General features: G+C 33.0%; 1 protein-coding gene across 16 annotated transcripts in view; it reads left to right on the top strand.

The window, feature by feature from the left end:
- LOC120772369 (microtubule-actin cross-linking factor 1) overlaps positions 1-25,506 on the top strand; it is a 145,869-nt gene that overhangs the window by 52,952 nt on the left and 67,411 nt on the right. For 8 of the 16 annotated variants that reach the window (XM_040100943.1, XM_040100941.1, XM_040100942.1 and 5 more), the window contains 7 exons: positions 8,189-8,468; positions 15,284-16,197; positions 16,761-17,129; positions 17,188-17,211; positions 19,701-20,619; positions 23,443-24,073; positions 24,141-24,276. In XM_040100943.1, the coding sequence (XP_039956877.1) occupies positions 8,189-8,468; positions 15,284-16,197; positions 16,761-17,129; positions 17,188-17,211; positions 19,701-20,619; positions 23,443-24,073; positions 24,141-24,276 (3,273 nt within the window). The remainder of the gene's footprint in view (positions 1-8,188; positions 8,469-15,283; positions 16,198-16,760; positions 17,130-17,187; positions 17,212-19,700; positions 20,620-23,442; positions 24,074-24,140; positions 24,277-25,506) is intronic. The other 8 variants (XM_040100955.1, XM_040100954.1, XM_040100944.1 and 5 more) reach the window with 1 other exon arrangement.

Raw genomic sequence — 25,506 nt, 5'->3', positions numbered from 1 at the left:
TGGTTAAAGATATTAACATAGATTTGTTGTTAAGAGTAAACAAGTTTAATTCTCTTTTAGCTAACAGAGGTGTGTGTAAAGAGCGCAGTGATAGAGTACAAATATGGTATTTTTGTACCTGTATTTTAGACGAAGTGCATTGAAATGTGTACAAACATTTTTTGTTTCAGTCATTAGTAAAACAGCGCAACATATTGAACTGACTAAGTGCTTTAGCGGATAATCAGTTTTTTAACCGACGTTTTCTTTCTATTTTGAAAATAATTTTTAAGGATATTTTTTTTTCTTTATTTGAATAAAGAGTGTAAAAAATTATTGAAATTGACAATCAATACGAAAACGCATATTATATCATAATAAAAATAACATTATTGTTTAATTACTTGTGATGTGTAAATGTTGAAACTTTCGAATATATACATATATATTAAAAAAGAGTAATATAGAAACTAATTCGATACCCAGCGGGATATGGTAGACATTGGTAAGCGAGCAAGGTAAACGATGCAGCATGATTGAATCGCTTGCTCCTACCGATGAAAATTAACACGGCGATGTCCTACGAAAAGTAACAGATCACCTCTTTCGCTTACCATAGGGACGAAGAATTCTTCGATGCCAAAGTAAACGAAGAATTTGTCGATGCCATAGTTAACGAAGAATTTTTCGATGCCAATGTTAACGAAGAAGTCTTCGATGCCACAGTTAACGATGAATTCTTCGATGCCAAGGTCAATAGTAGAATAGAAAAATTTGCATATTAATTTTGCTTTATTTAGGAAAGTGCATGTATATGTATATTTCGTTATTAAAATAGGTATTTATGTATAAAAGGGAATGGTTTTCTTTTAAGCTACGATATTTAAAGAAACGGCCTTTGGCGAGTCTGATGCTTTTTTGAATTGGGTGAGCATACTCCGATTCGGTGAAGCCTTCAACTTTTACACATTCTACAAAAAAATTTTAAACTGTATGTAATTATAAATTTCGATCAATGATAAAGACACGAAAAACTTACCAAATAGTAACGCTTTAAAATACTTCAATTTCTTCATTTTTAATTAGTCTTCTCATATGCCTTTTCGAGAATATTCTTTTATTTCTTTATTCAAAGTTTAAACACAAAACTAAACAAAATTTTTAATTAAAATATCAGCTCACCTAAACACAACCAACTTTCTGCAAATTTTCTGCAAATGCTTGATGGTTTGACGAAATAATGGAAATATTTACTTATAAATTTTATTTTATCAACTTGTATTTGTTGTTTACATATTGTATTGTAACGTTTTTCATGTACTTACTTGATTGTAAATATGAGCACTGTAGAATGTAGCTTACTTTTGTGCACTAGCAAGTATCGAAGAATTCTACATACAATTTTCTTCGAAGCATTCTTCAAAAAAAAAATGTAAGCGGTGAATCATTATCCCGCTGGGTATTTAACGATTCACTGCCTCTCTTAGGATATAAATAATAAATATTGAAGAGTATTTTGCCAGATATCTCAAAGCTTGTTAGCTTGTAGCTCGCTTTCATAATAAACCGACTTCTACCATGACTTCGTGAACTTACCTTTAACTTTCTTTAATTGAAAAATACTGTACTTTTATTTCAAAGCTATAGGATAAATAAAAATTTTGACTAGCCAAATTTTTTACTTTATATTTACAATTAATGCTACAATGTTACAACAAATATGTATATTAGCAAAAATATGTTGCATAACGGAGAGCAATTTACGCCGGAAAGATTTTTAGTTTTAGTAGAAGTTCACAGAATATTTTGATTTGTTTGGGAAAGTTCTAACAAAGTGGTTATTTAAATCATTCTATCGTCTTATTTTAGAGGTCTTAACTCTGAACATGTACTTAAAATATATTTATTTATATATAATTGTTTCACCAATCAATTCAGAAGTTTTGAATACTGAAAATATACACGATTCTGAATTTTCTTAAACTATCAACGAATTTGGCCCATTTCAAGATGATGACGGAAAGAGATAATTCTCAGCCGCTAGAACCTGCTTCGTATGCTCCTAAATATACTATCCAGAACAAATGTACAACGACAGAAATATTTGGCCATAGTGTTGATAGTAGTAGACTTATTAAACGATCTGAAAATGGACCATGTCGTATTACTGTGTGTTCAATTCGTAAGGTGACCATATTAAATCGTACCGCTTTCGGTAGCACCACGAAACCAAAACATTTTGGGTTAAAAAATGCCCGTAAAGCACCGAAGACAAGAGCTATTTGCCAAGAATCGAATATAAAGGTAAAATATATTATTAATGGTAATCAGTTTAGTTTTAACGACAAAAGTATAGTGTAATCCTAATATTTAAATGTTTGTTATTAAATAATATGATGTTTAATAATACTTTATGTTGAGAATTAGAGTTGCGTTAATTAACTTTTTGATAGATGGATAAATGCTTTTGAGGAACTTATTAATGATGATAATATACTATATTTGACATCATTTTAATCTATTATTTTATTAGTTTTGATATGTTGCTCCTTTTTAAAATAATTTTGGCAACTCCTTAAACACCTTCTAAAATTACACAAGTAAAACTCTGAAAGCACTAAGTTTTCTTGTCCTGGATATCTTGTCAAATTTTGATGTTTTCAAGGGCCCAGATTACGACCTTATTCGTGAAAATATTGAATGAGCTTTTGTTTTTATGATAATTGCGTATCTATTATTTTGATAAATGTTGGCTTGCTAGTAATAAAAATTTACTTTTACAGTCATTATTAGGGTTCTTCGCACATAAAAAGATAACATGATCCCCATTCTCAGACTCCTTCCCAAAAGATACGAAAAATCATGCGAAAAGCTAACTCTACTAAATGACCTGTTTTATTTATTGAAAAGCTCGCTTCCATTTCAAAAGTAATTCGTTTGGATTACTCAGAAACAATGATGCCGTCAAATACCCAGATATCGGTACAGTCTACCATTGGATGTGATTAAGAGAGTGAAACATCTTCAGCAAAGTTATTTTTTCCAAATAAACCCGGAGATTTAATACATGATCGAGCTAGGTATTGTTAAACAATTTGTCAAAGATGTGAAAGAATCTTTTTGTACAGAATTATGAAGATATTGCAAAATATACTGTCAAACTGGAGCTGTCTCTAGGAGTAAATTTTAGTATCAAGTTAACTATCTCAATAATAATCTGGATAAATTTTCGGCCATATTGGAAATTATAATAAGGTACAGGTTGAGGTTTTAACTAGAATCTAAAAGAGATGGAAAAAAGATATCAATGTTGACAATTCTTAGAGCTAGGTGCTTATTCAGACACAAGATAGTGTACAGGGTTTTTCTGTGCGCGCACCGACTGGATTCGGTAGAGGGCTAACGAACGAGCGGCTGGTCAGTTGTCTCCCAGCACCGAGAGAGTGCTCAAAAGGAAGAGAAAACTGCTGTAATGTGCTGTTTTAATTCTATGCGAGAGACGCCGCAGGAAAACCTAGTGTAGTATATGGAATTTGGAAAAATTCGGTGAACTAACAAGAAATCAGCTTTAGGCACTGAGATTCACATGTCCTAGCTATGATCCCATTTCATTTATTTTTGCACGTGTGATGCATATCTCAGAGGCAATATTTGCTCAAGGTTTTGTTCCAATATCTTTATTGGCACTTGATTTACATTTTGTAAAATGAAAGAATCGTATGGAATTTAAAATTTTTGTACAGGGTGGGCCAAAAGAAACCAAGAGGTGAAGGAACCAAGGGGTGTAAAAGTTTAATAACTTTTTCGTTTATTAATTTTTTTTTTATTTTTTCTTTCAGATTATATAATATACAAAAGGAAAATTTTTTTACACTAAGTATGAAAAATGATGTCTCTTTTTAGAGCATTTTCCATAACATCTTTCAAAACTTGTGGCTGTAGCGTTCGAATTTCTGCACCAATGTTTGCCTTGAGTTCAAGGATTGTCTCTGGCTTGTTCACATACACTCGCTCCTTGAAATAACCGCAAAGAAAATAGTCGGTTGCTGTCAAATCTGGCGATCGCGCTTGCCAAATAATTTCCGAATTTCTGGAAATTATTCGCCCTCCAAAAATTTGACTTAAAAGTGCCATTGTGTCTCGGGCAGTATGGGCAGTAGCTCCGTCCTGCTGAAACCACATACCAGAGCTGTTTTCAAGAGCAGGACGTAAAAATTTTTCTATCATAAACCGATACCGCTCTCCATTTAATTTCAATAAAAAAAATTAATAAACGAAAAAGTTATTAAACTTTTACACCCCTTGGTTTCTTTTGGCCCACTCTGTATATGGGAACTAAACGTGGTTGTTGTCCGATTTGGTCTATTTCCGCAACGCAACATACGAATGTCGAAATAACGTCAGGTAGAAAATTCGGTTAAAATTGGCCTATTAGTTCTTGAGTTATAGAATTTCACGCATTGTTCAATTTTGATATGGACTCTTATGAAGCCCTTCCGTACAATTTCGGTTTTTGTTGACGTATTTAATTATTCTTCTTTTAGTAGCTTTCAATATAACCGTTATATGGAGAGTGGACTAGATAATTATCTGATTTAACCTATTTTCACATTACATGAAGCAGTGCTAAAAGCACTTCCCCTCAACAAGTTTGTTTGAAAAACTGTGTGGGTGTAGGCACTCCCACTTTCCAAGAATTTTCACCCCACAGATGCTCTTTTCTTTCAACTGCAACAGGCGCCTAGTATAACCTTTTATATTTTTTCGCTTAACGTCATTTAATGGGCGTGGTCCCGCATCTATAAGTGCACCATTTTTCATCAGGATATCGAACTTTTTCCCAAGTTATCGTTTGCACGGACGGACAAACGGACTGACAGACGATCTCACAGACAGTCACTCGGAATTTAATTCGCCTCGTCATCCTCATCATTTATATAGGTGTTACAAACGACTACTGGGTAAACAAAACAATAAATTTTGAAGTTATATGTTGCAAGAGTGTAAAAAGTTTTCCAACCAGTACCTGATTTCAATCGATCACTTTGTATGTACATATATGGGAGCTTGTGCTATAGTATACCGATCTGAATCATTTCTTCGGTGATTTTATAGAAGCCTTGGACAGTAGATTCTATCTTGCGAAATAAAAAATGTATATGCTATAATGTTCCGATATGGGCGGTTTCAACAAATTAGCTATTTCTTTGGCAGAAAACTCAAAATACCCTGTTCAGGGTATACATTTTTTTAATCAAATAGCACATTTCAATTTTATGAACCATTTTCCTTGCAGATTTAGATATAAATACGAGCAAAGGTCCTTTATTTAATGTACTCACAGTTGTAAATTTGAGTACGTTTGTCCTCTCGATTTATATTCCGCCTTCTTACGGCTATAATTTCTGTACCTGCTCCATACATTTTTTTTGCTAGAGGACCACTTGCAATTTGCTCTTTTTCTGACGGAGTCTTACTCAACTGGATTTGTTTCAGATGTTCGACCGCCGAAAAATTACAAAAAAAAAAAAAAACAAGTAAGAAAGGTTCGGGTGCAACCGAAGATAATACTCTTGCAACTTGCTGGAATCAAAGCCATGGAAATACCTCACGGTGTAAAACTTCAATAAGAGATCGAAATCTAAGCAATTTTGTATATATATGCACCATATATAACTTATACACTGTCCTACGTATATATTTGGCATAAGATTGTTAGAAAAACCAAAATCATTATACGTAGTCATTATACAAAATCAGCCGGATGTTCAAAAGTCCTGGCTTTTGGGTCTAGGTGAAGTTTTTGCCCAATTGTATTCATTTTAGGCACAATGATATACTATTATGACTCAAATACATTCCGAAATTTTCATTGAGATAACTCAAATATTGGTCGATATATCCAGCCACCAGGAAGTTCAAAAATATTTATATTAAGTATATGGGGGCTCAGGGAAGTATTTACTCGATTCCACTCATTTTGGATACACAAAATTACTACTGCAGGAAAAGGATTATATCTGAATTTCTATTGCATATCTCACACATTGGCCGATGTTTTCGAACAAAAGTCAACTATAGGTACTGGGGACCACATATTGGGTACCTACGGTCTTTAAACAGTTTGGGTTGGATTTGAACAATTTTTTGTCATAAAGTGGAATACACTGAAGGATTTATTCGTGCAAAGTTTAATCCCATTATAATAAGTGCTTCTTGATTTCTTTACTGGAAAATAAAAGAATCAATTGGAATTTAAAGTTGTGCTATATGAAAAGTAGGCGTGGTTATGGTCCGATGTCTTATTTTACCAGCGTGACATAGGAATATGAAAAGAATACCACTTTCCAATTTTATCGAAATCGGTCAGTCGGGTCCCGAGATATGGTACCAAAAAGTAGGCCGTGCCATGCCCATCTTCAATTTTTACCAAGGTCCCTGTTCAGTCTTGTCATAACTGCGGGCGTCGAAGGATTTGGAGAATTATTTTTTTTTTAGGTTGGTAGTACTGTCAGTCACATTTATGTCAAATTTCATGTCAAAATATTCATCAGTGTTTGAGATACGTGTCGTCTTGTGAGCTGCTAAAAGTGAGTTTTTCGTGTTTTGCGATGTCGAAATTTGTTGAGCAAAGAATTTACATTAAATTTTGCTTAGGGAATCAATTTTCTGCTGCGGATACGTTGATAATGGTGCAGAAAGCCTATGGTGATGAGGCTATGTCTAAAAAAATGTTTTCAAGTGTTATAGTGAGTTCCAAGCCGGCCGTGAACGTGTCGAAGACGAAGAGCGTCCAGGGCGACCATCAACCTCAACCGACGAAGCTCACGTTCAACAAATCAAAGATTTGGTGTTGAAAAACCGTCGATTAACAATTAGAGACCTTGCTGATGAAGTTGGCATATCGAAAGGCTCAGCCAATACCATTTTGAAGGATGTTTTGGGCCTCAGCACGTCAAATCTCGACTGATACCGAAAACAAACCCCGAAACAACCGATCAATCGAGCGAATATCGTGCCAAAAGAGAACCGAGACCAAAAAAATTGCGCCAATGTCACTCAAAAATCAAGGTCATGTTGACTGTTTTCTTCGATTATCGTGGTGTTGTGCATTATGAATTCCTTCCAACCGGTCAAACAGTCAACAAGGAATATTATTTTAACATTATGCGACGTTTGCGTAACGCTATCCGCCTAAAAAGGACGGAATTGTGGAAAGACAATTCTTGGTTTTTACACCACGATAATGCACCATCCCATACTGCCCTCGTAATTCGTGATCATTTCGCCAAAAACTCAACCCATATCGTTCCGCAACCACCGTATACCTGATCTGGCGCCGTGCGACTTCTGGCTGTTCACCAAGCTCAAAAGACCGCTCCGGGGACACCGTTTTTATACGATAGGGGAGATTCAAGCTGCAGCGAAGACGGAACTGAAGGCCATCCCGGAAAGTGACTACAACCAGTGTTTCGAAGATTGGAAAATCCGTTGGCATAAGTGCATTGCATCGGGAGGGGATTACTTTGAAGGGGATGAAATTGATTTGGATGAATAAATAAAGAATTTTCAAAATAAATACAATGTCACCTTATTTTTTGGGAAAGAAAAAAATTGTGTTAAACATAAGCGGTACAACACTATTCCGCACCGTTTCATTATGACATCGTCGATATTTAACAAATACTGCGTCAGTTGGAATTTTTCAAATTTACTTTATCCAGTCCAAGATTTAATTACACATATTAATATTATATATAAAAATGAAACGCTATTTCGTTATGTGCCCGTATAACGTCGGAACCACCGCGTGGAAAGTCGTGAAAATTTGCATAGTTATTCCTTTAGTCCTACAGATGGTACTAAAGAAGTCTTTTTTGCAAAATCAAAAAAAAAAAAAACAAAAAATAGCAGAATAGCTACAGCGTTGAGAAAAAGTTCATCCATAATTTAAGATGACTTCATAATATCCTCGACAAAAACGTTATAAAGATATGATGCTAATTCCAAATTCCATTAAAGAGGAATTTTTTTCTAAAGTAAATTACATTTCTTCGCTTTTAATATAGAAAAATCTGATGAGTAGTTTCGTCGTTTCTATTAATTTCAGTAAACTAAAATTAATATTAATTCAAATATACTTATATGGTATATATGTACATACATACATATATCAATTTAGTAATTATCGTTTTTTTATTTTTAACAGATTTCGGATATTGTTGTTGGAAAAGATGATAATTTGTCCGCACGAGAGGCTTTATTACGTTGGGCTCGTCGCTCGACTCTACGTTATCCGGGAGTGCGGGTGAACGACTTCACTACGTCCTGGCGAGATGGATTGGCATTTTCTGCTCTAGTTCATCGAAATAGACCTGATTTGCTTGATTGGCGGAAAGCAAGAATGGATCGCCCACGGGAACGTCTGGAACAAGCGTTTCATATAGTGGAAAAAGAATATGGTGTTACCCGTCTTTTGGATCCTGAAGGTAAATGTTATTATAATCTCTAAAACTGAACTATTCAATTCATTATAGTAGCTTTTTAGTATAAACAAAATACAAACAAAAATGAAGGGTCTTCAAAACAACAAGAAAATTTTCAAAATTAATTTTATATAAAAAAAACGGTATTAAATAGGATAACCTCTGTTCACGTCTGATAATATTAGCTAACAAAACCCTTCTTTAATACGTTTTTTCGATCTTAACTACCCTTAGATTCTTAATATTCACAAAACTTTATGTACAAGGTGCGTTCCAAAGTAAATAGGATGGATAGGATGTTGGCGCCATCTATGTGTCGACTGGTGCGTTAGAATCTGTCGTCTTTATGCAGTATGCTTGTGTTATCGGTGGGGAAATGAGCTTCGAACAAAGAGCCAACATTAAATTTTGTTTTAAAATTGGTAAAAATTTTACCGAAACATTTCAATTGATGAAACAAGTTTATGGCGATGATTGGCTATCCCGTAGCAGAGTGCACGAGTGGTTTCAACGTTTTCAAAGTGGTCGTGAGGTCATAAATGACGATCAACATGTGGGCCAATCAAAATCCGTGATCACCGGAAATTCCATCGAAACTGTGCGTGAATTCATCAAAAATCATCAATGAAATTCATGGAAATGGAATTGAACATCTCCAAAACATCGATTTATCACATTTTGACAGAACATTTGGGCTTACGAAAGGTGTGTGCACGGTTTGTTTCGCACAAATTGACTGACGACCAAAAATTGCTCAGAATCCAACATTATTTGACCAAAAATCACATTTTAACCATTAACCACTCCCTGTGTTCACCTGATATGACACCGTACGACTTATTCCTTTTCGGAAAAATGCATTTGCCCATGAAAGAAAAGCGTTAGGCAGACGTAGAGGCTATTCAAAAGGCTTGAAATGGCATACTGGCGGCCATTCCGGCCAACGAGCTAAAACACTCGTTTGACATGCTTTTGGAGCGTGAAAAAAGCTGTATTGTAAAATAAATTGATTTTGCCGAAAAAACTATTTCTTCTATAAGTCCTGTTTATTACGGAACGCACTTTGTATATATCAATAGGAGCAGTATAGTTCTCGCATTTCTTTTTATTAAAACTTTTTGGTGTCTTTCGTAAACTAAAATCTATTCTGGCTTCTAATATACTACTATTTATGATCAAAAAATAGTAAACATTGTTCATAATTTTTAAATTTTTATTTTATTCTTTAAAATCGATATCGTCCCCCTCAAAGTAATCTCCCTTGGCCCCAATACACTTATGCCAACTTTTTTTTAGAATTCTCGAAACAGTTGTTAAGGACAATTTCTGGAATGGTGTGAAATGGGTGACTCGAAGTTTCTTCACTCACGAAGAATCAATGCAGTATGAGACGGTGTATTATCCAGGTGCAAAAACCAAAATTCGCCGGCATAATTCCGACCTCTTTTTACGAATAGTTTTCCGCAAACGACGCATAACATTCAAATAGTATTTCTTTTTTACAGTTTGTTGGGTCGGAAGGAGTTTGGAATGCATCAATAATCGAAGAAAACTGTTAACATAACCTTACTTTTTAACGTGATTTTTTAAGATATGACTCATCTTTGCCACGATATTCGGCCGATTGATCGTCTGTTTTCGGGTCGTAAGCATAGATCCAGACTCATCGCCAGTAATAATACAGTTCATGGCATCCTGGTAGTCGGAAAGCATTGTTTCATAGACGTTGACGTGACGCTATTTCTCGAAAAAATTTAGAGATTGTGGAACTTTCATTTTTCTACGGCCAAATGATCTTTTAAAATGGTTTTCACTGATCGTTCCGATATTGCAACGATGCCAGTAAGATCTCTGACTGTAAATCGTCGATTCTAAAGCACCAATTCCTTTATTCCTCCCAGAAGTTTTTTAAAAGCAATATTCCTGGTTTAATAATTGCAGATGATTGGCTGTCTTAAAGTCCCCGATACCAGACCGTACATGTCCCCAATAATAAGCGCCGCACAGTGTTGCAAAACCGGAATTTTTTGGAAATCATATTGCCTAAAAAAAAGAATAAAATAGTAAAACAACAGAGAGAGAGAAAGGTACCACCACAAGCTAAAAGAAAATACTATATAAAGACGGACACACATGCGGACTAATTAGTGACAAAAAAGAAAAGATGGCGATTAGCCGAAACCGGTCTGAAAATAATAAAAATTTGACGTGGGATGACGGAAAGTCACCCGAAAACCAATATGATTAAATTATTCAATAAGTGATTCCAAGAATTTCCGTTCTATTTCTATGGAATAAATACTGAGAGTGATATACTAAAATCGCCATAACTCCCAGGAGGGCAGGTATGGGCAGCTGATTTTTTCACAGTTCGTTGAAAACAAATTATGTAACATTTCTGTAGTGGCTTGGAACTGGGACTCTCTGGGACTTTTTAGATAAATATTGCTTACCTAACCCAAATTTAATGCAAAAATGGACCTTTAGTCGGGTTTTCGCTCTAAAAAAAGGTGCATATGAAAATGTCTCAAACAACATTCCTTTGTTTTACAGAAGATACTTGTCCGAAGGCAGAGTTTTTTTCCGAATCAAAATATCTGTCACCAAAATCAAGATCATTTTGAATACAGCCCTGAAATCCCCTCTTTTCGTGAAAATTTTGTATATTTGACTTCTAAAATCAATTAAAAAACAACGGGCCAACATAGAAATAAGCTTTATGTGTTTTTTGTTTACTTGGAATGTCTGTGACAAAATTGCATCATTAAAAACACTGAAAAAAATAATCGGAGAAAAGTTACTTTTTCACTAGCCGCAACACAGTGCGCCGATTAATTGTAGACAAATACGGTGAAGAACAAAACCTATTAAATTTAGAAATATTTACCTCGTATTGTATCTATAAATAAAATAATGAAAACGAAAAGGTTATTCCCGGCGTAAAAATAACACTGTGGTGTTGAAAATAATTTATTCTAATTTTCTTTGATTCGTTATTAAGCACAAATAAACATAAAATATATTACCATATATTGATTTTTTATATTTTATTAATATTGTATTCAACTTTAAACAAATTATTTTTTTCAAAGTTGTTAGTTGATTATCAAACGTTGGCCGTTGCATAATTGAGGACATTCAATAATGATAGTTGACCAATTCTCAACCGATGATTATATGGTGTCCTCCCGGGATATATCCGGATAATTTTCGTTTCCATTTCATCAACAACTGTATGGAATGATTTAAAATACATCCATTTTCGTCAACTTCTACATTTTGAAACACCGATTATTGAGTCAGTTATGATCCAAACAATTAATTTTTACTTTCAGGAATATACTCTAACTTAATTAAGTTTTTTTTCGGATGCACTGCGTATTTGGTTGCAGTTATATTCTAACATTTTTAATATATAGTGTAAAATCTGAATGTGGATTAGTTTACAATTTTTCATACATATTTATGGTTGCCTTAGAATAAACGAAGAATGACAATCCCAGACAGTGGTAAGACAGCAGCACCAAAAGCTTCATCGTTGCCGTTAAATCTTGCATTGTTCTGTGCTCATCTCAAATTGAACTTTTTATTAACACTGCAGCTGTTCCGCTATTTTTATACTCTTACAACCAGTTGCTACAAAGTATTATAGTTTTCTTCACTTAACGGTTGTACGTATCATCTAAAACTAAGTCCGTCCATGCAAGCTGTAACTTGAGTAATAATTGAGATATCTTAATGAAACATGGTATGCAGGTTCCTTAGTACAAAAAAAAATCGACTTCGTAGATGAGCGTAATCGCACCACTGTCACGCCCACCAATTGTCATTAACCTATAACCTATAATGTGTTATAACTAAACACGAAATTAAGATATTAAACTGTAATTTGGTACTGGGGATCCCAGTTGCAAGAGTCACCTGTGGGTAAAAAATTTTGAAAAAGTGGACCTGGCACTGCCTTCTAATAAGTTTAATGTACATATCTCGTAAACTACTAAACAATAACCTAATTAGCTGAGTTCACTCCCTATATAACGATCATGTTCAAAACAACTAAAAGCGCAGTAAATCAATAACTAAATACGCCAGAAACATTAAATTTTAACTCCGAGATGGTATGTTAGGGCTTTATGGGAGCCGTTATAAAAATTGGACAATTGGCGTGACACCGCCCACTTTTTAGTGAAATCACATATCTCGGGTCCCAACCGATCGATTTCGACTAACTCGCATTTTTCTCATATTTCTATGTCATAGTGTGATAATGGGCAAAATCGGACCACAACCACGCCTACTTCCCATATAACAAAATGTAAATTTCACTTGATTTTTTCATTGTCCAGTACACAAATCAGGAAGCAATTGATATACTTAACACTAAAATTTTACACAAATAATTCCATCTTATGACCAAATCCAAACAAAACTATTCAAGTCCCTAGGTACCGAATGTGTGAACTCCAGTATCTATACAGTAGAGGCCCGCTAATCCGGATCAATTAAAACCGTCCCCTATCCGCAATATAAGGGAATCCGGATTACCAAAGACATATCAGAACTATGTATTAAGAAAAAATATTTATAAATTTCTGTTTGTTTATTATAACAAATAATACACATGTTCCAAAAAAAAAATCTTAAAACAATAAAGCATAAAAGCGAATGTAATGAATAATAAATATGTGATCCCGATTAGAGAATACGGATAGAGAATGTCGGTCCGGATTACAAGGGACATAATAGAAATTTTGAATTTTTTAACCCTGTCCGGATTACAGTGGAAGCCGGATTAGGCCGTGTCCGGATTAGCGAGCCTCTACTGTAGTTGTCAAAAAAGTCTTGCGGTATTTTTTTTGAATTTTTCTTTTTTTATTGGAATTAAAATGAATTTTTGATGACTCATGCCCAGTTCTTGACCGATGCTACGGCTGCTACTATGCCGGTCTCTTTCGACCAATTCAGCGATTTTATCGCAATTTTCGACGACAGACCTTCCGGAGCGTGGCGCATCTTCGACCACCCCTACACCAGAACGAAAACGTTGAAACCATCGTTGTGCGGTGGAAATAGAAACTGTATCGGTTCCATAAACTGCACAAATTTTATTGGCGGCTTGAGATGCATTTTTGCCTTTATCGTAGTAGTACTGTAAAATATGCCGTATTTTCTCTTTATATTTTTATAACTACTAGGATTTTCGTACATCCGGCTGACTTTGCTCCATATATGTAATTGGTGATTGTATGTGACGTACCTTAATGAAACCCTGGAAACATTTTTTTGATTTATGGCATGATAATAATTATTAGATAAAATCGGGTCGATACTACTCCAACTCCTTTATGCTACGTATAATTATTTTCGTTTCCTGAAAAATCGTATGCCGAATTTGTCGGTCGGTGTATTAGTATAATCCATGTGTATGTAAATCGATGTACTTTGCAGTAGCTATGTGTTGTTATTATAATAATAATTTTTTTTTTCTTAAAACCTATAATGTGTTTATTTTATATAATTTTTACAAACATAATTTTTGAGCAAATGCTAATGATTTGAAAAATAATTTTTGTATTTATGTATTCTAAAATAAACAGATCCTATGTCCATCCTCTGATTCTAAGCAACCTTCTGAACAATTTTCCGCCTAATCGGATCGGCCATTCTTGAGTTATAAATAGAGTAACTAACACGACTTTCTTTTATATACAATCGATTCTGTAATCAACATGATTTGATGTAATTCTAAGTAATTCTAACCTACCTTTGGTCTGCATGTTCAGTTACTTTTGCTCGCAAAATCTATAGAAGAAAATTTTTTAGAATGATTAAAAAAGAGATAACTTATTTTTTTTAACTAAATATAATTATATATCATAACAGTACTTGATATAAGTTCTAATGAATATTTTTTACGATATGTCATTTTTTTAATTGAAATAATCTGAATTGCTCAATATAAGTCACAATATGGTAAATTGTGTAACCGTGCACTTGAGTAGCATATGCACCCAGGAATTCCCTTCGCTTTGCTGAAAATTAAAACAATTTTTAGGTCCAGTTAATATTTATTGTCCATTTTCATACTTAAATTGGTCAAGTAACTTAAAAGCATCGATTTATCACTTGTTCCGTAAGAAATTTTTATTTAAATAAATTTGTATATGTATGTATAATTAAGACCATAAATTGTGTATGTTGCCATTCACTTCAGATAAAATTTTTAAAATAGGTAAAGTTAGGGTCGAAAAATGTCTTTATAACCAATTACCAATCATATTTAGATTACAAAATATTCGGAGCATAACACGTCTATTGCAAAAGGTTTGTGTATTATACGTGTAGTTGTCGGTATACCTGCTGTGGTATTGCAACAGAATTTCTCTTTGCGGAAAGATACTTAACCCAATGTATACTTGAGAACGCAGTCCGAGTTTATATTTTTCGGAAACTCTGCTCAGCATGCAGAATTTTTTTACATCAATCGGAAAATGAAATGCCAAAAAATGGAAAACAATGAAGTTCAGTAGAATTATTCGTCCATCGTGAAATTACTAAAATTTCTTCAAGATGAGTTTCCCGATTTTGATGTTTCGAAATAGTACTTCATCAAGGGTTGATTCATCGTAATTTATAATATACACACTGATTGAATTGATATAGGTAGTCGATATCCTCTTATAATGTAAATTTTGGAATATCCCGCCATTATATGAATCGACATATTTATCTATTATATTATTTGAAAACAATATTTAATATTTTATAATACAAAATAAAATTTAAAAAACATTTATCTTTAATTATTTTATTTATAGATGTTGATACAAATGAACCTGATGAAAAATCTCTCATTACTTATATATCATCCCTATACGATGTATTTCCGGAACCTCCGTCGATACATCCCTTATTCGACATGGAGTCACAGCGGCGTGTGCATGAGTATCGAGATCTAGCTCACCAATTTATATATTGGTGTCGTGAAAAAACCGCTTATTTGCAAGAGCGATCCATTCCCCCAACAGTGATTGAAATTAAGCGACTATTAAACGATTTACATTGTTTCCGCAATGAAGAAGTGCTAGCGCGTAAAAATGAAAAACAAAAACTGATACAAATATATAACGAATTAGAGCGTTACTTTGAAAGCATAGGTGAAATTGATGTTGAAGCTGATCTTCGCCCTGAAGCTATAGAAAAAGCATGGTATCGTATGCAATCAGCGCTATCTGATCGCGAGCTTATATTACAACAGGAGCTTGAAAGATTAGAGCGCCTACAACGACTTGCAGACAAAGTGCAAAGGGAAATTAAGCATAGTGAACTTAAAATAACAGATTTGGAGGCACTTATAAATGAAGAATCTCGACGTATTGAACGCTTACATCCAATTGATGCTAAAAATGTTGTCGAATCCTTAGAAACAGAAATACGCCATTTAGAAGAACCCCTTCAGAATATGCATCAAGATTGCCTTGTCCTTAATGAAGGTCGCTACACCAATGGTGCTGAGTTATTAAGTAAAGTAAACAAATTACGTGAACGATGGACGAATCTTCGGACCCTTTTCAACTCAAATTTAGTACAAAAGCTTACCGGATTGAAATATCCAGTACATGAGACGACTGTAACAAGACAAACTCGCACGATAATTGAATCGCGACAGATTGAAACGAATTCCCATTTCCGTGATTTACAGGATCACATAGAATGGTGTCAATTAAAATTGGTAAGTGTATCATAAACTAACATTAACGGTTAAATTATTATAAGCGTTTTTTTCTGAAAAAGTTTCTTGTGCTATCGAAAATATAATTTTAATAAAATTTTTATATTTAAAAAAACGTGTTACAAAATTTGTTCCGCTATTTGGTTATTTAATGTACGATTACAAAATCTTATTTATCGTCGACGGGTCGTACAACAGCTAGCGATTTGAATCAATTACATATTATTAGCTGTGTATTTGAATGACTTCAAAACTGGAATATTTTTGAGTGTTGTCAGGTTTTATCTGACCCTGATTTTATAAGACGAATGATATTTTGAGTTTGCCGGCTTCATCATATTGCATATGTAACAATATCTGATGAGATCTCCTTACATACGAAGGGCGTTACAACCATTCGAATGTTTACAGTCAATTATTAAGATGTGTATTACGATTTAGACATATAATATTTATAAATAAGCTGTATAATAACATTAATACATAACCTGGTAATGTTTCTATATTATGCGTTTGATATTCCTATTCTAAATAAACATGTTATGCTATATTGTGTATTTTAGAAACAGCTCCATGCAGCAGATTATGGTTCAGATCTACCATCAGTTAAAGATGAATACAGAAGACAGCAAGAAGATCATAAAATAATTGACCAATTCCATTCCAACATTTTAAACGACGAACGCAAACAAACAAAATTTTCTGGGGATGAATTAAAACTTTACCAGCAACGCCTTAATCATCTACAAAAATTATATACAGAACTGCTCACCACTTCAACAAAACGGCTTTCGGATCTTGACTCTCTTCAAAATTTCCTAGCCGAAGCTTCCGCAGAATTACAATGGCTAAATGAAAAAGAACTTGTTGAAATTACTAGAGATTGGACAGACAAGCACTTGGACTTAACGTCGGTCCATCGTTATTATGAGGTAAGATATTTGAATAAACGCAATTGCTATTTAATTTTTCGCTTTTACATTATGCAAGCGGATGTTTGGAAGCGGAAACGAGGTAAGATAATTATGGAGATTTTACATTTTTTCTATTTTAAATGCAAAATACGGTTTTATTTTTTGTAGCGTAAAACTAATTTTATTCTGAAAACACATTTCGAGTGTTTGTAAAAATAATTTGCTGTCTAATTTTTTATACCCATCTTGTTTTGTGTTTTGCATAAATATTTAATTCATTTTGCAACTTCGTTTTGTGCTATAAGTGCTCAGGATCAAGGGTTTGAATCGATGGAGTTTCCAAGACAATCCAAGCTGTAAGTCCCTAAATCGTTAAATGTATTGGCTAAGTAAAAACTTCGAACTGAATAGGATCATATACACCAGGAAGGTTGTAGGATCCATATAAGAATAATTGAGGGTATTCCATCAACCCTAAAAAGCAGCCCCAAATCATTTGACTTTGAGTAAATTTAACTTTCTTTACTACACAATTTCCCTGGAACTTTTTACCCCTGAACCGCACATGTAAAGCAAATTTTGTGAGCTTAGCAAATTAAATTTGCTTTTTTGTCAGACCACATAATCTGTTGCCAATAACTTTTATCCCAATTTTGACACCTTTTAGACCCAAGAAGTCGTGCAGCCTTCTTTTTTTGTGTTAATAGTAGATTTTTGGCAAGTCGTCTTCAATATAAACACACATCTCTAAGCCGTCGGTGTACGGTTTCGACACTTAGAAAGTTCACTTTTAAAGTAGTCGCTTAAACATTGATCTCTTTTTACGCTCCAACACATCACTATTCTGTTGTGATATTATAAATGCCTTGCCGGTTCAAAATGAAATGGAATTTGTCCGAGAAAAAAATCATTTTTCATTAAGAACAGTAAATATAATCCAGATATTTAAACAACAACTCTACTGTTCTTAGCCAGTAGCTATGTATTGTTATTTAATTTTTTTTTTTTTTAACTATAAAAATATTCAAATGATTTTTACATGAATTTTGTACAAATTTGAATTGATTTGAAAAAATATAATTTTTTTTTATTTATGAAATCGTATGATTATTAGCATAAAAAGACAAAGTATTCTATGTCCAACCCTTGTTTCTAAGCTAGCTCCCACCTAATTTTCAGCCAAATCGGGTTATCAGCCGTTCTTGGGCCATAAATAGCGTAACTAACATGATTTTTATATATACATATATACATACATACTTGTAAATATAAATGCAATATATGTATTCTTAAATTAAATGTTATTAAGACATTTGTATCAAAGGATATTTGTATTTTGTATTTTGAAAGAATATATCAACTTCAATTATGAGAGACAAATACTATATTCGTCCTCATAACTTACCAGTATTACTTGATTTATAGTATTTTAACAGATTATGTCACCAGTTAAATAGGTAAATAAAATAACTTGAGTTACTTTTGTAATAATTTTCAAATATAAATTGTAAATTACATTAATAGCTGAAATGTACTGATATTTAAAGAACGCCACATTGGTATGCTATCCGTATTCGACTAATATATCCTGAGGGATTAAAAAAAATGTGTGTTTATATCACAAATCAATCTAAACATTTATAGCATAGACAGACGACAGCGTTAATTTAGATTAACTTCATTAATGAACTGCTTTAAATCGGATTAATTCAGGAAATAGGGAACTCCCATTTAATTCTCAAAATTGTAGAGAATTAGCTGCATTTTCGTTGGCAACATTGTTAAAAATTTTTAATTTTATCTACTGTGAATTAAAATCAAGCGATACTCACAGCTATTTTTCAAATTTTCAATAATAAAACAAGAAGTTTTATGTTATAAAAATAAAGAGTTGAGATCTTCTGTCCATTTTCATTGAAAATATTATAAAAATGACAATCAGTTGTTTACGAGACTGTCACCTACAAAGTTGGATCTGATTAAGAGCGCAGTTAATCCGGATTAACGCTGCCGTCTGTTAAGGTCATTAAAGTGCTCTCCAGTGAAACTGAAAGAACATATTTGTGCATATTTGTGGCCACAAAATATTTTGAGATATGGTATGTACGTAGGTTGACTTTTATATTTCAGGATTCGAGAACAAAACAAATTTTAATCATCGAAAATTGATTTATTGTTTTGCTGAATATTATCCATTAAGATCTAATACTTTTGAGCGCGTTGAGTAAATTCTCTCTGCGCCTCTTCAGGTTTGTAAAAATGTTTACCTTAGTTTATTTTCTACGAACGAGAATAGTAAGTTATTTACCAAGTCACGAATATTTTAAGTTACTGTAAACAAAACAAATAGCGCTCGTATATCAAAAACTTCTGAGAATGCATACCATAAAAAATGTCAAACTTTACGATTTGTGAATTTCCAGATTGTCAAATTCCGAAATATAAAAGGTAACCTACGTATGATAAATTAGCATTTGTGTGGATGAGGGAAATAAGTTTAGAATAATTTTTGGGATAACTGTTGTTTGTGCCTTCAGTAGTGCCATGATTCCTTAATTTTACTATTACTATTCTTTTTTATTTGTTCAGAATTTAATGACAGAATTGGAAAAACGCGAAATACAATTTGCCACTATACTTGATCGAGGGGAATCGCTTCTCAACCAACAACATCCTGCTTCCAAATGTATTGAGGCTCATTTAACTGTTTTGCAACAGCAGTGGGCATGGCTTCTGCAATTGACTTTATGTTTAGAGGTTCACCTTAAACATGCTACTGAATATCATCAATTTTTCACCGAAATAAAAGACGCTGAACAATGGCTCATTAAACGTGATGATGTTCTTAACAGTAAATACTCTCAATCGGATTTTAGTTTGGATCAAGGTGAAAATCTTTTACGTGGAATGCAGGATTTGAGAGAAGAGTTGAATACATTTGGTGAAACTGTATCCAATCTTCAGCAGCGTGCATTGTTTGTTATTCCACTAAACAAACGACGCCAACCAGTGAACAATCCATATACAATTCAAGCAATTTGTGCATACAAGCAACAAGGCCACATTCAGATAGAAAAAGGAGAAAAATGTTTACTTTTAGATAATTCTGGACGTGTTAAATGGAGAATACGATCATCTACTGGTCAGGAAGCCTCTATTCCAAGTGCTTGTTTGCTAATACCGCCACCAGATCAAGAAGCGGTGGAAGCCGCTGAACGCTTAAAACGATTATTTGATCGCACAGTCAATTTATGGCAGAAAAAACACCTGAGACTTCGTCAAAATATGATTTTTGCTACCATACGTGTTGTAAAAAGTTGGGACTTTGATCAATTTTTGGCCATGGGGTCAGATCAGCGATCCGCTATACGCAGGGCGTTAAATGAAGACGCGGAAAAGTTACTTAGTGAAGGTGATTCAAATGATCCGCAGCTAAGACGTCTAAGGAGAGAAATGGATGAAGTAAACCGTTTATTTGATGAATTTGAAAAGCGTGCCAATGCAGAAGGTAAGATTTCTATTTAATTTTTTATTTATTTATTCCTTTTTGATAACTCACGCCGTTCTAATACTGTTTTCAGTTATGATAAGTAATTAAATATATCTTTTAATAATTTTTGCATTACATCATCATTTTAATTCATGGGCATATTTGCAATTCAAAATCCATATACATATCGGACAAAACATTTGCAACTGAAATACGAGTATGATAATGAAAATACTGTCGATTACACAGAAAAGAATTGCCGGGGACTTATTATTTTAATTTTATTTTAAATATTGAATGTTAATTAAGTTAAACAAAGCAAATTAATAACATTTTTCAGTTTATTTGTTTAATATATGTAAAAATCGATATAAAATCTACATATATTCAATAAGACAAAACAATTGCAACTCAAAGAAAACGGTTCACTATTTTTAATAAAATAAAAGAAAAACTTAGTATTTTGTAGAAAACTCATTACTCTCAATAACTGCTTTGCATCGCAGCGCCATTGAAGCTATAAGGTTATCCACTAAGATTTGGGGTATATTTCTCCATGCCTCCTGGGCCTTTTGAAAAAACTGATCAGTATTTGGCACATTACTACGATCAATTCTTTTTTTTTTTATAATTTCCCATAAATTTTATATGGGATGAAGGCCTGGAGATTGTGGAGGCCACTCCATTGCATCCACTTTATTCCTCTGTAAGCACGATTTTAGGACCTCTGCAATATGCTTCGGGTCGTTGCCCTGGTGGAAGACCCACTTAAGTGGCATTTCCCAATCGGCATGTGGCAACATTACGGATTCCATAATGTCTCTGTAAACGTACCGATCCATATTACCATTAATACGCTTTAGCGGCCCCAAACCAGAAGCAGAAAAGCATCCCCAGTTCATAACATAGCAACTATGTTTGACTGTTATTAGACAATAGAAATTTTTGAGAGGCTTGTTTCATGGGCGTTGAATGAAACTCACGCCATCACTTTCTACCAAATTAAATTTGGACTCATCACTAAAAAGAAGAGTTTCCCACTTGCTTATTGGCCATTCTAGATGATTTTTAGCGAACACAATCGTTTTAGTTGGTTACGTTTGCTAATAAGCGGTTTCTTCGCTGGTCGGTAACTGTGTAAATCAGCGTTATTTACGCTATGAGCGACCGTTCTTAAGAAGATTGGTAACCCAAGCTCCTTTACCAATTGCGAAGCGCTTTAAAATGGATATTTTTTACCTCTCTTACAATTGAGATGTCAGTTTTTCTTGGTCGGTGTCCACGATGCACTATTTCGACAGTTTTATTCCTAATAAAGTTCGAAATTATTCGTAAGTTTGATGACTTGTGAATTCTGTACTTTATAGAAATTGCTTTTTGAGAATTTCCGTTATTATAATCATCAATAACACGTGCTCGGAATGCTTCACCGAATTTATTTAGAGCCATTACTTTTTTTTGTAAAAAAATTTAAAATAAAAATGTGTTTTCGCAAAAATTCAGAACAGAAATTATGCTCAGTAAATGTTTTAATTAATTCAAACTCAATACCGTTAGAAAAATAAACAAGCAAAGGAAAGGAGAAAATAAAAGGAGAAAACAGAGTTGCAATTGTTTTGTCGCGGCGAATGGGCATACATTTGAAAATGTTTTCAAATATAACCGGCAAAGTAAAAAAAGATCGCTATAAACATTGCAAAATATGTAAATTCAATGCTGTAAATCTAAAAACAAGAAACAAAAAGCAATTCGAAGGAAAAATGGCAGTGTAAGACAAAAAAAATCTAGAACTTCGCTCTAGTTGCAAATGCTTTGTCCGATACTGTATATGTGTACCACCAGTACAAAAAAATTAATAAAATAATAACATGTCTCATTTTATTCTACTAATTGATTTCGGGGACATTTAGAGTATAAATTGTTAAAAATGCCATACCGTCTTTGTGTCTAAGTTGGAAATAAATCAACCGTACTGAACATTTAATAAACATTTTGTAAAGATGAGAGCGTATGACCAAGTTTGAGAAATGCTGCCAAATATATTTTAGATTTCGATTGGTCAAATACGTATTGGACTATAATTGAATTAATTGGTTCTTTTATATTGTTACATCGTTTCCACACAGTTGAAACCAGTAAAGCTATTAAGTGTAGAGAGGGTTGACAGTTATGCATATATGGTAGATAGTTATGCTTAAAACATTTTTTTTTATGATTTTAGGTTCGTTTCTATCACTATCACTAGTTAGCAAAGTTTCTGCTGGAAATCTTAATCCAAAAAATGAGCGAAGAGAGTAAAAGTTGGGAGCGTATAAATAAGATAGAGCTGCTAGTGAAATTTCTGTTAACAGGAAGCTACTGCCATGTAAAGAAACACCTGTTAAACACATGTCTAAACAAGCGATATTTGACTCGTTTGCTTTTATTTTGTTGATAGTTTTGAGTTGTGAAAATAAAAATTCGATTGATTAATTTTCAAGTGGTGATAATGATATGATTAACAAAAACTAGATAGTTTCTGCTAGGTTCTGTTTATTTACATCTTCGTTGTGCCACTCAATGTAAGAGTAACTTGTCAATTATTTTTCTTCGTAATCTTCTTCTTCCCGATAGCTAGCAGCAAATAGAACTGCAGAAGCAAACTTTTTGTATGACGTAGAGTTTTACAGTTATTATACATTTACAGTAATAACAGTTTAAGTTTATTAGATTTACTTTTATCTATTTGTCAGTTGATTAACACATTTACTGCAGTCATGAAGCACTTCTTTCATAAGAAAAATTATAAAGGTTCAATATTACTAAATTTTTGTAAATAAATATTTTATAATTCTGTTTCAGAGGAAAGCAAACAAGCAAGCCGAATTTTCACTGAAGAATGTATAAGTATTAAATCCAAGTTGGAAGATATGGCTCGCGAATTAGATCAAATTATATTAGCACCTTTACCACGTGACTTGGATTCTTTAGAACATGTACAGGAAATTCGGCAGGATTATGAACGTCGTCTAAAACAACTTGATCCCGAAATAGAACATCTTCAAAATACTTTTAGAAATATTCCACTCAAAACGCCTGCTCTGAAAAAGAGTCTCGATAATTTGCTAGAACTTTGGAATGAATTACATACTCAAAGCGATTTACATAAGGACCGTTTGAAGTTATTAGATATATCTCTTATGGGATTAGAAGAAAATGAAAACTTTATTTCAGACATTGAAAGCAAATTGGCTGCTAATTCCGCTTTACCATCTTCTGCTGAAGGTCTTCAAAGAGTGTATAATCAATTGACTGATATTCAAGAACAAATTACCCAACATCAACCACAAATAGATAAAATGAACGATGCAGCTGATCAATTAGGGCGAATGGGAGTTCCAACTAAGGTTTTGACTGATTTAAAGAGTCTTCATACCAATATTGGCAGACTTAATACACGATGGGTAACCATTTGTAATACAATAGCTGAGAGGTAATTAAGAATTATTTTTTTTTTGTTTTTGTTTCAATAACTATATTTATTTTTATTCTATAATTAGAATGCGTTCCTGCGAAGCAGCAATTGGTTTATTGAAAAGTCTCCAATCAGGCATTCAAGTTGAAGAGTCTTGGATAGATGGGCAAACGGAAAAATTATCTGAACTACCGACAGCGACTTCAGCGTATGAATTAGATGTGAGTACATACTAAGAAATTTTAAATTCGTTATTCAAAGTGATGACTTTATGATTAGTTTTACATATGGAAACGCATATATTTTCAATTATTAAATTATCCGATTATTTAAAAAAATCATACCTTAATATGACGAGTCATTGCTTACTGGCTCTGTAATAAATTATATAATTATTAATTATATAATAGCCATAATTTTTTTTTGAAATTTGTACATGAAGAACTTGGGAAGTTTCAGTTATCATGTTAAATTAGTTTTTGAATAATTTAGCTTAGATACCTATATATGATAGGTTTAGAATTCCTAATTTTATTAGAGTCAACGCAGCATCAACGCTTTGTATTAGGTATATTTAAATTTGGTGTAAATAAATGGCATTTTTTCGTTTTATATTGTCACAATTCACATACCCATATATACATGTTATATTTGTATATGAAAGGAGAGCATACTTTAAATAATTGATTTCTTAATAATAAATTACTTTTTATGTAGATAGAAAAAGCAATATTAGTAATTTTGATTACACCTAACACATTAAAATTTATTGTTTTAGTTTGTATTAACAATGTAAAGTGGTGTAAGGAAATAGTTTCGTAGATATAAAAATAAGCGAATATATATCTTATTTAAAGCCTATGTGCATATGAATGGGAACTTTTGTAATAATCTTTTGAGAAATAATTTCTATACTTAAAAAGCATAATTATTCACAAACAACCACCCTTACCATATGTACATAGGGGCTTATATTTTGTGTATGCATTTTTAACAGTTCGTAAATTTGTAGAGAAATTAGAAATATTTGTTGTCTGTCAAAGTACAGTAATTGTATAAGTACCTTACTACAAGGAGGTAGTATCACAATTATCGTACTTGTCCTTCTGTAAATATTTATACATTCAATATTTTAAATATTTTTTCAAAAGCAGTTTAGAAATTTATATAAACTTACTACGATATATTCAACACCGTACGCTTGCGTTACTAAATACATATATACATGTATACAAATGTGTTAAATATTTTAGATAAAAAGAAATTACTTTTAATTTTAATAACGTTTGTCACCGGATATCTATATGTTATTAGTATAAATTGTCCTACGCTGCGATCGTTGGGGGGTACTTCTACCTATTTTGAACTACCTACTTATAATTGAGGACATCGTATATGTGTGTGTTATAATGTGTATATAAAGAAAAACATTAAAGCAAAAAATTTGTTGG

This window comes from Bactrocera tryoni, chromosome 3, assembly GCF_016617805.1.
Source record: "Bactrocera tryoni isolate S06 chromosome 3, CSIRO_BtryS06_freeze2, whole genome shotgun sequence".
Lineage (NCBI taxonomy): Eukaryota > Metazoa > Arthropoda > Insecta > Diptera > Tephritidae > Bactrocera > Bactrocera tryoni.
Note: the sequence above shows the minus strand (reverse complement) of the source record. Positions and strands in the feature narration are given on the sequence as shown.